The sequence below is a fragment of the Danio rerio genome, chromosome 19, assembly GCF_052040795.2.
Source record: "Danio rerio strain M-AB ecotype USA chromosome 19, GRCz13ab, whole genome shotgun sequence".
Taxonomy (NCBI): domain Eukaryota; kingdom Metazoa; phylum Chordata; class Actinopteri; order Cypriniformes; family Danionidae; genus Danio; species Danio rerio.
This window is the reverse complement of record NC_141039.2, coordinates 20984970-21001763: the sequence shown is the minus strand read 5'-3', so window position 1 is coordinate 21001763 and position 16794 is coordinate 20984970. Positions and strand designations below refer to the sequence as shown.

Sequence of the window (16794 nt, the reverse complement as noted above, 5' to 3'; positions counted from 1 at the left end):
TACGCAATAGAAATGTCAGTAAACCTAATGTCCAATCAATCATCCTGGTGTCCTGTCTGGCTGTCTTTTTTTTTTAAGTTTTTTTTTTTTCAAGTTCAGACCTCCACATTGGCCTTCTCTCCTTTGACCCTAGAACCATAGACAGCAGACACTATTGTTTTCATGATAATCAGAACATCAACTGAAAATCACTCGATTCGATTACGGCCATCTGCATATTGAACATCTGCCCCTCAAATGTGGCCAGCCGTCCTCTTCTCCCCCAGACCTTGTGCACAGCCCCCAATGACCCTACAGCTGCCCTCGACCTGTTCACCCATTCCCCCCTTCAAACTACCATCGAGATATAGCACCAAAGTTCAAGGTAATTTTCCCGGTCTGTGTGTGCTTATAATCACATGCATCTCTCTATTTCAGTTCTCACAGATTATCTTTCCAGCCTGGCCACCTATGTTAAACCTGCAAACCAATCCAGTTAATGGTTTGAGCCTCGGCTAGGTCTGTTTCTTAATAGCGGGTAATAATCGCACCAAAACGTATTAAAGGGTAAGTGAATCATAATAGCGCATGCTTTTTTGTGTCATTTTTTACCCTTTAGGGTGACGTGCAGCTGACTGACTGGCTGACAGGTGCGTGAGGCCAGCAAACACGACATATAGCTGTTTCACTTTACTTCAGGACGCATTAATGCTACTCTGAAGGTCTGTTGGAGACATTCATAAATATTCCTAGCAAATCTAATTAATGCTGAAGACATACTCGTTACATAAACACACTAAGGCCTGCCGCCACAGCTGGAAAAAATCCTAGAGGAAACACTGTGGGCGTTTCCCAGTGATGGGTTGCAGCTTAAAGGGCATCCACTGCATAAAACATATGCAGGATATGTTGGCGGTTAATTCCGCTGTGGGGACCCCTAATTAATAAAGGGATTAAGCCGAAAAAAGAAAATACCTGCGAAGGGTTTTTATCGGGCCAGGCCGGGCCAATCGCGCGGTAGGTTGAGTATTCAGGCTGAAATCATGTTGTGTTTCCACTGTCATGCTAGCAGCTCGCAGCGCGTCACAAACCATGCCCCCAGAATGTCCCCTGAATCAAAAGTCACACAACCTGCCCACTTCAGCGGGAATCAGGCAAATAAAGCAATCATCCCATCATCACGAGAGCATTAAAATGAAGACAACTGAAACAAATAAATGACACATTACTGTACAGGAGTACATTATATGTCTATTCGCACAGGCCTATGTATTTCAATTTATTATATTTGTTTACTTGACAATGCAGTGGCGCAGTAGGTAGAGCTGTCGCCTCACAGCAAGAAGGTTGCTGGGTCGCTGGTTCAAACCATGGCTCAGTTGGCGTTTCTGTGTGGAGTTTGCATGTTCTCCCTGCGTTCATGTGGGTTTCTTCTGGGTGCTCCGGTTTCCCCCACAGTCCAAAGACATTCGGTACAGGTGAATTGGGTAGGCTAAATTGTTCGTAGTGTATGAGTGTTTGAGTGTATGTGTGGATGTTTCCCAGAGATGGGTTGCGGATGATCCACTGCATAAAAACGTGCTGGATTAGTTGGTAATTCATTCCGCTGTGGCGACACCTGATTAATAAAGGGACTAAGCCGACAAGAAAATGAATAAATGAATATTTGTTTACTCACTGACTGACACACGGTCAAATGAACACATTTTGTATTTGCAGTTTTCACCAATGCGTTTGTAAAGCGGCGCTGCGCAGGACTGCATGACAGAAAAAAAAGGTAGATTCGGCTTTCACTTACCCAAAAATTCTCTGTTTGCGCGTTTTGATTAATATCATCGTATCCAAATACTTTATAAATAATATTTTAAACCTCCTCTGGTGTTTATTGGTTTTAGAAAATATCTAAAAAAGAGAGGTCTTTGTAAAATGAAAGTTATATATGGCTTAAAAACGGTTTAATTTATATATTGTATGTACCTACATTGTTAAGCTAGCTTTTGTTTGTTTTATACTGCTTTATTTATTTAATGAGATTTTATTATATCTGATATTTGTAATTCTTTAAATTATGTCAATATAGCTTAGGCTATTTTATCCAGATATGATATTGAGCCTACAAAAGTGGACACGTAATTTGTAAAGTTTTATGTCTTTCTGTTGTATTCATATTTTGTATTATCTCCAAAATAAATAAATAAACAGAGCTGTGAAACGAGCGCTCTTTTGCCTGGTTTCTCACACACATACAGGGATCTAACTTGCACATATCATGCACAAACACACCTTTTAAACTTGACAAAAACTCTCAACAACCTTTACTGACTGCTGTGTCTTTAGCATGGTGTAAAGATTATTATGCGTTATTGAAACATCAAGGAGGACACAGCAAGGAAATGTCAAATTAAAACTTTGTTATTTTATGCAACAGCCTGACATTTAAAAGGAAAACATAAGCAAAAAGACCCCTATCCTTTAAGGTGTTTTATGGAATAGCCTATCTTAAACTGAGCAGCTATATGTTTTTTTTTTTTTTTTGTCTTATTTATTTATTTATTTATTGGCGCATGTACTCTTGTGCGATCGGAAAACTAGTGTAACTAGTGCCATCTTCTAACAGACGTAAAAGGCCGGTCGCTGGCCCAGAGAAAGTCCCGCTTTAGCCCGATTAGGCCCCGGAATTGACCGTGGAAACGCATCTGGCTCGCTCGCTTTAGGCGCAATAGTGGAAACGCGGCTAATGAATGAATGAATGCTCTTTATACAGGCAATGTAACAGCCTGTATAACTTTTATGCATAGATAATCTATAAGGCTTTCCACACTGTGCTTATCCCCTATGATATCATCATTTCACATCCTTAATTTGAATGTGATGTTATAGTGTTAACCTGGGGTTCTGAAACTCAGTTCCGAAGCAGGGTTAGCATCACATTTGTGGTGTTGCATACTTTGCTACTTATTTACATTTATTTGTATTTGGTTTATGTACATTCATTTGTTTTCGTTTTTTTTTTCTTTTCTTTTTTGCCTTTGCATATCTCGTGAGCCTTAACGCTTCCTATTCACTTTGAATGGGTGACGTCAGGCGTTGCAAAACTGCATTGTGGATCAGATCTTCAGAGGCATTGCTTGCTGCAGAAGTTGGGACTTTCTCAACTTTTCAAGCGCCGACGGAAGTGTCAGCCAACAAGATCGCTGTATGCAAATACACCAGCTCAGACAGTAGCTGATGACAGACTAATTTCTTGGGCTGACGCTGCTATGACGATTGCGCTGAAGCTTTGTGTGAATGGGCATCAAACAGCTAAGGACCTGCTTTGCATACTTTTTTATGACTTTAAAGATGCAGGTGGCATTCCTTCAGTCAGCAACAGACACAGTATGCAAATAAGAAATGCTAACCTGGGGTATAGAAATGTACAATTGTCTGTTAAAGAATAGCAAGGATTTTTTGTTACCATGGTTTAGTATGAACAATCATTATTGGGTAACCCAGCATTCCATTTTCAGGGGTTTATGATGCCCTAAGCTAAATTTTAAGTGTGAAAAGCGTTTTAAAAATAAAGAAAATTTGATGCTCAGAATGGTTCCAAGAACGCACTTTAACCAAATAAATTGATTCAAAAACATTTTTCAATTTGCAGCACATATTAGAATATTTACACAGTATAGCAAAAGCTCCACCATTATTGATAAATGAATATGTGGTGGGGAAGGAATGTTCGAACACCCAAAAAGAGGGGAGAGCAAACAGAAACACCGTTGGCTGATCAGTGGTTCAATCAAAAATAATCAGTAACTTCTGTATTTTCTAGCTATTTATCCGGAGAGACACCTTTATAAGGGGAGAAGAAGGAACAGCCGAGAGAGAGAAGAGCCAGACAACAGAGACTCGACACGCACACACACATGCACACAAGTGCTAGCACAGAAAATTAATAAATAATTGTGCTTACTTGATATCAGCAACCCTGTCTTCTTTTTCCCACAAAACACACGTTTACTACAGTGTTGCCAAAACGCAGTAAGAAGAAGAGACTTCACTGCCAAAATGACCGCTTCGTCGAGCAGTCCATTTGCAGAAGTGATCCAGGCAATCGCGGTCCGAATGGACCAAGACCAACGGTTCCAAGTTCTGGTGGAAGCCCAGCGAGAGGACCACAAGCTCATCCGGAGACTGCTAGACCAGGAGATCCGGCCCTAGTTGACACCTGCCACCCACCCTCTCATCTCTCTCCAGAAGATGGGAGCCTCCCCCACGGTGACTGAAGCTCTGTACAAGACTTTTGGCCAGCGGAGAAATTAAAATGGTCGTGCACAACTGAGTCTGGTTCTCTCAAGGTTTTTTTTCTTTAATCCTATCAGGTGAAGTTTTTTTCCCTCTCCGCTGTCGCCACTGGCTCGCATGGTTCAGGATTGGTAGAGCTACGCATCGATGAATTTGCACTTCAGTGTTTGGACTCTCAGTAATGGTTTCAAATCACACTGAACTGAGCTAAACTGAACTGAACTTAAACACTAAAAACTGAACTACACTGTTCCAGTTCTCTATGATCTATGACTATGATCATTTATGTGAAGCTGCTTTGACACAATCTACATTGTAAAAGCGCTATACAAATAAAGCTGAATTGAATTGAAGATGGGGCCTCAGGACGATCCGGAAGTGTTTCTGGACCTATTTGAAATGATGGATGAGGCGTGTGGCTGGCTGCGGGACGAATGGCCGGTAAGAGTCATCCTGCTGCTATCGAGGAAACCCAGATCAAAGCGCAGGAGCTACAAGCCCAGAAACTCCAGTACTGTGCTCACCTGAAGTGAGTCATCACTCAGCGGGCCCGCCACAACCGAGAAGAACAACTGGACCTCCCCTGCCAGCACCAAGGAAGCGGGGCTCTGGGACTGATCACCCTCGCTCTATGCCTCGGTGGGGTGGATACAATGACCAGAGCGCAGAAGCAGGCAACTAAGTGGCTTCTCCAACCACAACAGGCTTCTCTTCGGCTCAATTGGTTGGTCTAACTGGCCACTGGGGTGCAGTGGTGAGGTCTGGGCTGACGTGTTGGCGGTGCGAGTGTGTGGATCATACCCCTGAGAGTTGCTCTGCGATGGAGGTGGGGACTTTGATCTACGTGCTCAACACGGCGGCTGTCACCCCTGGTCGCAATGGGCTATATGAGATATCTGCGAGTATAAAGGGGTATAAATATCAGGCCTTGGTGGATTCAAGGTGTAACCAAACCTCTATCCCCCAATGTCTGGTGCAAGACAAGGCATTGGATAAAAGCTGCACGGTTAGGGTGAGGTATGTGCACAGGGATGTAATTCACTACCCGCTAACGGCTTTGGAAATCCAATTACTGGGAAAAAAAAATTGCATGGAGGTAGTAGTTAACCCGCACCTCAAGCACCTGCTGATTTTGGAAACCAATTGGTCTGATTTAAAAAAAACTATTAGGGATTTTGACAGCGGGTGCTTCTTGCGAATAAGGATTGATGGCTTGGGGCGGACTGCTCCGTTGGGGGAATCCCTGGCGATGTTGTCAAGCGCTGACTCAGAGGGAGGGCCGGGAATCTCCCGGTGTAAAGACTTTCCTCTAAAGCAGTCACGTGACGATTAGCTAAGACATGCCATCAAGCAAGCGAAAGCAATTAATAGGTATATCCTCCAGCCTGAGCGACCGCTCAGCTATCCGTATTTTGTTATCATGAAAGACAGGGTGTATCAAGTGATCCAAGACACTCAATCAAAAGAAGATACTACCCAATTATTGGTCCCTAAAAGCCATCGGGAAATGCTTTTCCAGGTGGCTCATGCTAACCCTATGGCCGGACATTTAGGTCAAGTGGCCACACTAAATCGCGTTCACGAAGACGTGAAAAAGTGGTTGAAGTCTTTGCTTTTCACTGTGTTGGAGGTTCCAGTAAGCCTCCACTGGGGTTTCCCCATTCGAGCTTCTCTACGGCAGATAGCCCTGAGGGGTGTTGGATGTTGTCAGAGAGGCTTGGGAGGATTCAGAGTGAACAAAGCCGGCACCATGACAAGGGCTTTAAGCTACGGAAATTTTCACCAGTAGATAAAGTACTTGTACAGCTGCCTTCTTCCAGCTCTAAATTACTCGCCAAGTGGCAAGGGCCATTTGAGGTCACACGGCAAGGGAACAATCTCGATTATGAGGTGATGAGGGATTACATGCAAGGATAACCTGGGACTGGAGAGCGACGGCCAGAATCGGTCGAGCGCTCTAGTCACAGGAGGTTATCATCTCTCGCCCGCCCAGCTCGCTAATGTCCGGTTCCTACAATATGAATTTACAGACATGTTCTCACACCTGCCCGGTCATACTAATATGATTCAGCACCATATCGAGACAAAACCAGGCATGGTTATTAGGACCCGCCCATACCACTTGCCTGAACACAAAAAAGTGATTCATGAAGATTTGAAAAAACTGCTGGAAATAAGTGTAGTAGAAGAATCACACAGTGAGTGGCCCGATTCGTCTTTGTTCCTGAGACAGGTGACACGGTCCGGTTCTGTGTTGATTATCGCAAATAAAATGTTGTATCAAATTTGATGCGTATCCAGTGTGGCGAGTTGCTTGACCCGTTAGGCACTGTTCACTATTACTCGACATTGGATTTAACGAAGGGATATTGGCAGATCCCCTTTACTCCTATATCCAGAGAGATAACTGCCTTCACAACGCTGTTTGGATTACAACAGTTCGTAACGCTTCCGTTCGGGCTGTTCGGGGCTCTAGCCACAATTCAGCGCCTAATGGATAAAAGACTTGCCCGTAACTCAGTATATGCCGCTGCTTACTTAAAGGATATCATTGTCTTTAGTAATGACTGGCAGTGGCATATGCAGCATCTGTGGGCAGTATTATCAGCTCTGAGGCAGGCCGGGCTCACGGTCAACATGGGGAAGTGTGCAATTGGGCAAGTGGAGGTGAGGGATCAGGGGCCTCATGTACGAAGACTTGCGTGAAAATCATACTAAAACATTGCGTACACACAAAGATATAAATGTGCGTACGCAGAAAAAAATTCAGTTGTATGAAACACTGCGTACGCCGAATCCCACGCATATTCTTTGTACATCCGAATGAACGTGAAACTAAGCGCAACATGCACGAGCGCAAAACCCCTCCCTGCCTCCTCCCCGTATGAATATGCTAATGACTCTACTTTGGCAAAACCAAACGAAAAAGCAATGGCAAAAGCAAGCAAAAAGAGAAACTTTTAACAGAATGTGTATTGAAGGTGCTCCTTTTGGAGGTAGAAAAACTGTGTTATTTGCAAGTTTGTCCTCCGGAATTAACAACAAAAGAAAAAAAAAAAGAGTGGGGAGAGTTTAGCTGATGCGGTTAAAACAGTTGGGTCTGAACATCGCACTGTTTGGATTTAAAAAAGAGATAGTGAGATGTATAGGTGTAAAATGATATAATACTCTTAACAGTCTGAGTGGTGCAGCTAGTAAAACGCATGTCATTATGTTTTGACATGTTCGAGCATGAACTCGGTTCGAATTCAGCGTCTCTAAATCGGTTCCAGATCCTGACTGATTGCATACACACAGCTGATGCTACTCATGTACTGATTACACACACATATATACAGCTCACTTTGAAATCCTCATAGCTGAGTCTTGTTGTCTGCCACAGTGACATTACGCGTTTCCTTTGTCTGCCTTTGCCGTGTTTTGATCCTTGCCTTGCTTATTTATTTTATTCTGTTTGCTGCCTGCTTCTGACCATCTGCCTGTTAATTTGACTTCGACTCTGGTTTGCCTTCATAGGTCTGTTTGCACCTGTGTTGACCATTGCTTGCCCGACCACTGAAAAAACCTGCACGTGGATCCACACCTCTGTTGTTTGTGTCACTCCCTGCGTTACAGAAGACTCAGCCACAACATGGATCCAGCGGGTATTGCAATCATGCGTCTGCGTCAGGAAGCACGGTCCATTGAGGAGTACGTAAAGGAAATCATCGAACTGGCACACCTAACATCCATGAGTGAGTTGTGTTTGGTGACTTTCTTTCGTGGAGGAATTTCTGTCCCCCTTTATTCATGTATGCCACTACATGAGCCCCACTGGACAATAAGGTTTTACTTAGACTTAGACTTATACAATAGACAGCAAGACCGGCGGTCAGCGGGGCTGGCAGAGGACACTACTACAACGCTGGGCTTACCGGTGTTCTACTCTGACGCCCCCGTTGGTATATGCCAAGTCCTCCAGCTTTCAAGATGGCTGCCTCCAGTGCTGCAGCTAACAAAATGGCCGCTACCAGTTTCCCATGTCACAAGATGGCTGCCACCAGTTCTCCATGTCAAAAGATGGCTGCCTCCAGTCTGCCAGTTCACAAAATGGCTGCCAACAGTCCAGTTTACAAGATGGCCGCCTCCGATCCTCCAGCTAACAAGATGGCTGACACCAGTTCCCCATGTCACAAGATGGCTACCTCCAGTTTGCCAGTTCACAAAATGGCCACCAACAGTCCAGTTCACAAAATGGCCGCCTCTAGTCCTCCAGCTCACAAGATGGCTGCCTCCTGTCTGCCAGTTCACAAAATGGCCACCTCTAGTCCTTCAGCTCACAAAATTCCTGGCAGGTGTGTTGAAGCAGGTTGGAGCTGAACTGCAGGACACCGGTCCTCCAAGACCGAGTTTGGACACCCCTGAATTAAACAGTGATCTAAAATGTCATTACTCTGCTTCACAACTAAAACATTATTAATATCAATACCATGTGATAATATTCGTTCTAAAGTATGATTGTCAATGAATAGGCTCTGAGACATGCTAAAACAAAGGCTAGTATGTCTAAAAAGGCCAGACTTAAAACATCTTTTTCAATATCTATATGACTATTAAAATCGCCAAAATATTTTATTTTATCTGTGGAACCATTTCAGATAAGAAATCAGCAAAATCTTTTGTAAAGTCGGTATGGTGCCCTAGAGACCTTTATACAGTTGGCAATATAAATTTAGATTAAAATGTGTTGTTTAAATTGCATACTGAAATATACAACACTATTGCTTCAAATTAATTATATTTAAAGTCAGGTCACTGAATAACACAAAAAATATTACTGTATATGTAACGCAGGGAGTGACACAAACAACTAAGGTTCAGATCCACGTGCAGGTTTATTAGAATCATCAGGCAAGCAAAGGTCAATTCAGGTGCAAATAGATATATGCAGACAATACAGAATCGTAGTCGAATAACAGGCAAGGAGGTCAGAAGGCAGGCGGCAAACAAGGACAAAAGGATAAGCTAGGCTAAGGATCAAAAACACGGCAAAGGCAGACAAAGGTAAACACGTTGTAATGTCACTATCTGTAAACAAGACTCAGCAACAGTAAATGTTTCTGTGCTGTTTATGTAGTGCAGTAATCAGTCTAGAAGCAGCATCAGCTGTGGGAGTCTAATCAGTGGAGACTTGGAGCAGGTGTGTGTGTGTGTGTGTGTGGCATAACTGAATATGTAGTCCAAAGTAAGTGTATGTAGTAAGTGGATTCCAGACACTTCTAATATTGTTCAGGCGGGAGGTGGAGCGGAGGCGGAACAGGGGGAGGGATGGAGGGCCAGGACCATGCAGCAGGGGCGTACCTGGAGCATGGAGCTGCTGAGGGCCAGGAAAGTGGAGCTGCAGAGGGCCCGGAGCGTGGAGCTGCGGAGGGCCTGGAGCATGGAGCTGAGCGTGGAACTGCGGAGGGTCTGGAGCATGGAGCAGCAGAAGGCCTGAAGAGTGGAACTGCGGAGGGCCTGGAGCATGGATCTGCGGAAGGCCTGGAGAGTGGAACTGCGGATTGCCTGGAGCATAGAGCAGCGGAAGGCCTGGAGAGTGGAACTGCGGAGGGCCTGGAGCATGGAGCTGCAGTGGCCCGGGATCATGAGGCTGCGGAGGGCCTGGAACATGGAGCTGCAGTGGCTCTGGATCATGAGACTGCAGTGGGTCTGGAACATGGAGCTGCAGTGGCCCAGGATCATGAGGCTGCAGAGGGCCTGGAGTACTGCGGGGAGCCGGCAGGGCTGGAGACTTGTGGTGAGCTGGCAGGGCGAGCCGTCTGGGTGGTGCCGGCAGGGTGAGCCGTCTGGGGGGTGCCGGCAGGGCGAGCCATCTGGGTGGTGCCGGCAGGGCAAGGAGGTGGGCTGGGAACAGCACTGAGCTGCGCTCTGGGACTGGAGCCGACACTGAAGGGCGCTCTGAGGCTAGGACTGGCACTGGAGGGTGTTCTGGGGCTGGAGAAACCCTCGCTGTAGAGGCCTTTCTCTTCAGCCTCCGTCTTTGGATGCAGGTTGACCCTTGGGGGTTGGTCATGGGCTTGGACCATTCTTGAGACTCAGGCGGCGACTCGGACCCTTTGAGAAACTCAGGCAGCAGTGGCAGCCCTGGCGTCGACTCTGGCAGCTCTGGCAGTGGCTTCGACTCTGGCAGCACTGGCGGTGGCGTTGACTCTGGCAGCTCTGGCGGCGGCGTCGACTCTGGCAGCTCTGGCGGCAGTGGTGTCGACTCTGGCAGCGGTTGTTTCGACTCTGGCAGCTCTGGCGGCGGTGGTGTCGACTCTGGCAGCTCTGGTGATGGCATTTCAGGAACAGGAACAGACTCAGGACAGGAAGCCATCTTATGAGCTGGAGGACTGGAGGCTTGTCCAGTCCATCTTGTCCAGCCCATCAAGGCCATCTTGTGAGCTGGAGGACTGGAGGTGGCCATCTTCTGAGCTGGAAGACTGGAGGTGGCCATTTTGTGAGCTGGAGGACTGGAGGTGGCCATTTTGTGAGCTGGAGGACTGGAGGCGGCCATTTTGTGAGCTGGAGGAGCAGCCATCTTGTAAGCTGGAGGACTGGAGGCAGCCATCTTGTGAGCTGGAGTCTGCCATTTTGTGAGCTGGACTGTTGGCGACCATTTTGTGAACTGGCAGACTGGAGGCAGCCATCTTGTGACATGGGGAACTGGTGTCAGCCATCTTGTTAGCTGGAGGACCAGAGGCAGCCATCTTGTAAGCTGGAGGAGTGGAATGAGCAGCAAGTCCCGTTGCCAGCGGGGCTTGCTGTCCTTTTATAATGATATCCTTCATTTGAAGACTCGTTTAGGGGCATGTAATCATCTGGTTTTAGCAAGGTTTCTGTTATACAAAGTGCATCTGGCTTTAGATCAGTTATCAGATCATTAACAAAAAGAGTTTTAGAGGAGTGTTAGCTAATGTTTAATAATCCAAATTTTATCTTTTAATCATTTATTTTTTTTATTTGATGAACATCAATTAGATTGTTACCTTTGAGTGGGTTTGGGAGTTTTTTTTATATTTAGAGGTTCGTGAAACAAATACAGTCTCAACAGTTGTAAGATAGAGGATCAAAAAAAAGTATGTGACTCAAATGAGCACAGCCACCGAGTTGCATTTAAATCTATTGATGTTTATTTTCCTTTCTTTATTACAGTAGTAGTCAATTGCTAACCTACTTTTGTCCAATCTGTAGTCATATTTACAAAATTTTATTTTGCAATAAGCACTACATTAGTCTGTTGTAACTGTACCGTTTATTGTTTAAACACAATATTCAGTTAGTTAACAGATTTCTTTTCACAAAAGATGAACCCATATTAAAATGATACCTTTCTTATCTTTTTTTTTCAAATGTTTAAACACCTGGGTATTCCCCAAGGCCTCCTCTCAGTGGGACATGCCAGGAACACCTCCCTAGGTAGGTGTCCAGGAGACATCTAAAACAGATGCTCGAGCCACCTCAGCTGACTACTCTCGAGGTGGAGAAGCAGCGGCTCCACTTCAAGCTCCTCCCAGGTGACAGCGCTCCTCACTCTATCTATAAGGGTGTGCCCTGCCACTCTGTGAAGGAAACTAATTTTGGCCGCTTTTAATCTGAGATCTTCACATTTCGGTCATGCCCCAAAGCTCATGACAATAGGTGAGAGGAACTTAGATTAACCAGTAAATCAAGAGTTTTGCCTTTCTGCTCAGCTCCCTCTTTATCACAACAGACTGGTCCATCGACTGCTGTCACTGCACTAATTCACCTGTCAATCCCACGTTCCATCCTTCCCTTACTCAAACAAAAACCTAAGATACTTAAACTCATCTACCTGGAGTAAGAACCTTCCTCCAACCTGGAGATGTCAAATCACCTTTTTCCGGTGGAGCACCATGGCCTTGGACTTGGTGGTCCTGATTCTTATCCCAGCTGCCTCACACTCTGCAGCAAACTGCCCCAGTGCATCCCAAAGTTCTGTGTTCAATGAAGCCAACAATACAAAATTGTCTGCGAATAACAGATGTGAGATCCTGTCATCCCCGGACCTTCAACCATCGGCCGGATCTTCTTCTCCAGTACCCTGGCATATACTTTCCCAGAGAGGCTGAGGAATGGGATCTCCATATAGTTGGAGCACACCCTCTAGTCCCCCTTCTTAAAAATGGGAACCACCACCCCAGTTGCCCAGTCCAGAGGTCTTTCTCCGACTTTCATGCTATACTGTAGAGAAGTGTCAGCCAAGACAGCCCACAATATCCAGAGACATAAAATATACAGGGTAAATCTCATCCACCCCTGCTGCTTTGCCGCTGTAGAGCTTGCAAACTGCCTCAGTGACTTCAGCTTGGGTGATGGGTGAGTTTACTTCAGCATCCCTAGTCTCTGCTACCTCAATGAAAGACATGTCAGTGGGGTTAAAGAGATCCTCAAAGTATTCCTTCCACCATCCAACAAATTCCTTAGACGAGGTCAACAGCTCCCCTTTTCTGCTGTAAATGGGGTTGGTGTGCAACTGCTTTCCCCTTTGAGGCGCCGGACAGTTTGCCAGAATTTCTTTGGGGCTGACCTAAAGTCTTCCTCTATGGTCCCACCAAACTCTTCCCAGGCTTAATTTTTTTGCCTTCTTGACTGCCCAGGCTGCAGTATGCTTGGCCTGTCTGTACCCATCAGCTGCCTCAGGAGTTCTGCAAGCCAGGTTGTCCACCACCAGGTTCAGGGATTGCTACCTTGACTGGCACCAAAGACCTTATGGCCACAGTTCCTCACGGCCGCGTTAACAATGGAATCAGAGAACATGGACCACTCTGTCTCAATGTCTCTAGCCTCCTTCGAGATCTGACTTCTGCCCTGGGGTGTCCTGGTGCCATGTGCACTGACGGACACCCTTATGCTTGAATACGGAGTTTGTTATAGACAAACTGTTATTAGCACAGAAGTCCAAAAACAGAACACCACTCTGATTCAGATCAGGAAAGCCATTTATCCCAATCATGCCTCTCCAGGTTACACGGTCTTTACCCACGTGAGCATTGAAGTACCCCAGTTGAACAACTAAGTCCTCGGTCTGAGCACCTTCCAGCACCCCTCCCAAGGACTCCAAGAAGGCCAGGTACTCTGCACTGGTGTTTGGCCTTTAGGCACAAACCTCAGTAAGATACCTATCCCGGACATGGAGGCGCAGAGAGATAACCTTCTCGTTCACCAAGGAACACTTCAACACATGGTGGTTAAGTTGGGGAGCTATAAACAAGCCCACACCAGCCCACCACCTTTCACCGTGGGCAACTCCAGAGTAGAAGAATGTCCAGACCTTCTTAAAAAGTTGAGTTCCAGAGCCCCAGCTGTGCGTGAAGGTAAGCCCAACTATCTCTAGTCGGTAATGTTTCATCTTCCGCACATGCTCAGGCTCCATCCCTCATAGTTCTATGTCCCAAGAGCCAGTTTCTGTGCCCGATGATCTGGTTGTTGTGGTCCTAACCTTTGACCACCGCCTATTCCACAATGCACCAGCCCCTCACGGCTTCCCCTGCAGGCCTACCACCTGAATGGTCCCACATCGCTCCTTCAGACTGAGGTTGGCCAGGCTCCATGGGATAAAACCCAGCCACATGGTGCTTGTATATGAGCCCCAATCCCAGGCCTGGCTCCAGGGTGGGGTCCCGGCTGTGCCATACTGGGCGACATCATCTGGGATTACTAAGTGGGGATCACGCATAGCTGGCACCAAGTGTGGGTTGACCAAGCAGACTTACCAGAAATCATAATGGGCCGAGCACCTGACTCCTCTGTCAAGTCTGGTGTTGGGGGCCAGCAAATGCAGAGCAAGCATTTTTTTCACCAAGCTTAGTTTTTTCTCTTTTAACCGGAGTTAACCTGCAGTCGGGAGGAAACTTGAAGGTTGTAGAATTTGCTCCACTTGAAGATTGTAGAATATTGGGAATGTGTCACCCACACCCACCCCAACAGATGTCTGTTAGAGAGGCATTGCATGCTAATGCCCACAAGGAGGCAACACTCCTTTTTGAGTGCTCTCTCACTGCCGGGGGAAACAACTTGCCCTGACATGGTATGTGAAGACGATGTTATTCATAAACCAGTGAGCCAAACTGTGCTTTAATACTGCACTGCACTGACATTAATTTGCTGACCACCATATGCAAAAAGGGACAGAGCAATGAAGGGGTTGGATCTGCCTCTTCAACGGGCAGCACTTGTAGGTTTACTATCTGGCGTTTAAAGGGAGTGGTAGGACCTTGGGCACATTGCTGAACTTGGGTCTCAAGATATTGTGAGAGGAGGGTTAAGTGTGGATGGTGACAGCCTCTGCTCCAGCTTTTACTGAAACAAGAATTACACAGCACTGATCTGGTATGTTTAGGGGTCTTCTAGGGAGAAGAGCACCACTAATGAACAGACTCCACTTTTAGGGGGAAAAAGCCTTGTAGAAGGAGCTCTAGCCTGAGTGATGGTGTTTACTACCATGGTTGGTAGATCACCAAAGTCTTCTGCACCCTTCCTATGGACCCCACATTGAGGTTCCAGAGATCTGGGTGTGGATAAAGAGCCCCGTCTCTGAGAAAGGAGATCCTTCCTCTGAGGACTTGCCAGGGAGGGGTCATTTTGAGGACTGTGAGTTCAGTAACCCAGATTCGGTTGGGCCAAAGTGGCATAACAAGCAAGACCTGGTCCTTGTCATCCCTGACCTTGCACAGGGTCTGCACGAGAAGGCTCTTTTGAGGAAACAAATATTTGCAGAGGCCAGCTGTGAGCCAGTGCATTTAAGCCAAGGAGGGGCTCGATCTGGAAATATAACAACTGGCAATGGGTGGATTGGTGGGAAGCAACAGGATGACTTGGGCCTGGGCTCTAAACAAGAGCTGCCATGAGAGCCATTGGCTGCATGATTACGCTTGATGGGGACAAGAACGGCACACAGCTATTTTAACTGCACGTGACTTTAGAGGAGCAGATGGCGAATGAGCAGTCACATGCATTGAGAGTGTAAGTCGTACATATGGTTGATACACCACCGAATGCCACCACCACTATAATGTCCATCCTGACCAGGATACCTGACCTAGGTCTGCTTGAAGCATTATAATTCAACCTCAGATACCACGATAAACATCTGTGAACTGGAGTCATTAGATGAGAGCACAGCCATCCTGGAGGATGAACCAGCATAACCATCCAAATCCTGAACGGTAGTGCTTTGTAGGAGTGGGAGGTCCATGAGGAATTACTGGGCAGATAGCCTACACTGTTCTCCACCAATTTCCCTGGGCTACTCGCTGTCGATGTGGGAATCAGCTGAGGGGGCTCAGGCGTTTATGAGCTCAGAAGCAGTTGTCAGTTGTTTTCTTCATTCATTGGCCTTTTTTCTTCAAAGTGATTTGTCATCTGGAGATTTTCCATTATGTCGTTCCAACATTACTTGAAGTTAAGATTCTGAAAGGCAATAGATAACGACAGTTTTGTCATCATCACCATTTAATCACCATTATGTTTTTGCTATTGTACTTTTCAATACTCATAATAATGTAAAAAATTATTTCTGAAAATTACAAAAAAAATATTTTGCAATTGTTAATAAGCATTTGCCAACAAACAAGCAAACAACAAAAACATGTACTATAGTTATTCTATAACAAAACTTTCTTTTTCTTTTTTGTTGATTTTTTTGGTCCTTTTTTCAATGAATAGTTAAATAAATCATGGTGAACTTCAAACGGTATATTGCTATCTTTCTCTTGACCAAATTGACCTGAACACACTTGATGTCCTACATTGGAATTTTGTTTTGAGTCCTTCATTTTATCATAGAGTAATTGTTTTGCATGAGCAAATATCAATAACATTTTGATTTATTTTATGAACTCTTTAAAAAATCCCTGCAGAGTTACATTTGGTCGCTCAGTGGTTAGCACTGTCACCTGACAGCAAGAATGTCATTGGTTCAAGTACCACCCAAGCCAGTTGGCATTTTTGTGTTGAGTTTGCATGTTCTCCCCGTGTTGGCGTGGGTTTCCTCCAGGTGCTCCGGTTTCCCCTACAGTCCAAAGACATGCACTATAGATGAATTGAATAAACTAAAATTGTCCGTAGTGTCTGTGAATGAGTGTGTATGTGTCACTGTTCCCCATTTCTGGGCTGCAGCTGGAAGAGCATCCGCTGCATAAAACCCAGGTGTTGTTTAATAAAGAAAAGATTTATTTACTACACTCTCAGAAAAAAATGTACACAGTGGTACAAATAATGTTCTTTAAGCAACAGTTTTGTACCTTTGTAAAAGTTGTACCTTATATGGTACTGAAAAGACATCTTATGATACTGTTCTGTACTTTTTATGGCACAACTGAAATGAGGGTACACAATTGTTGTCATAAAAAGGTACAAAATTGTTGGACAACTCCTTTATTACAATATCTGTGAAAATAAATATTACTGGAAAGGCAAAGGGGCGAGGCAGTGGCGCAGTAGGTAGTCCTGTTGCCTCACAGCAAGAAGGTCGCTGGTTCGAACCTC

General features: G+C 45.5%; 2 protein-coding genes across 2 annotated transcripts in view; one reads left to right on the top strand and one right to left on the bottom strand.

Annotated features, from left to right (window-relative positions):
• The window catches only part of LOC148679789 (uncharacterized), a 415121-nt gene that overhangs the window by 241365 nt on the left and 156962 nt on the right, over positions 1–16794 (bottom strand). The window lies entirely within an intron of this gene.
• On the top strand, positions 9126–15998 carry LOC148679790 (uncharacterized). The gene is made up of 2 exons (XM_088651500.1): positions 9126–10733; positions 10794–15998. Exon 1 carries the CDS (start codon positions 9574–9576, stop codon positions 10084–10086), a length of 513 nt encoding a protein of 170 aa, XP_088507626.1. The 5' UTR covers positions 9126–9573; the 3' UTR covers positions 10087–10733; positions 10794–15998.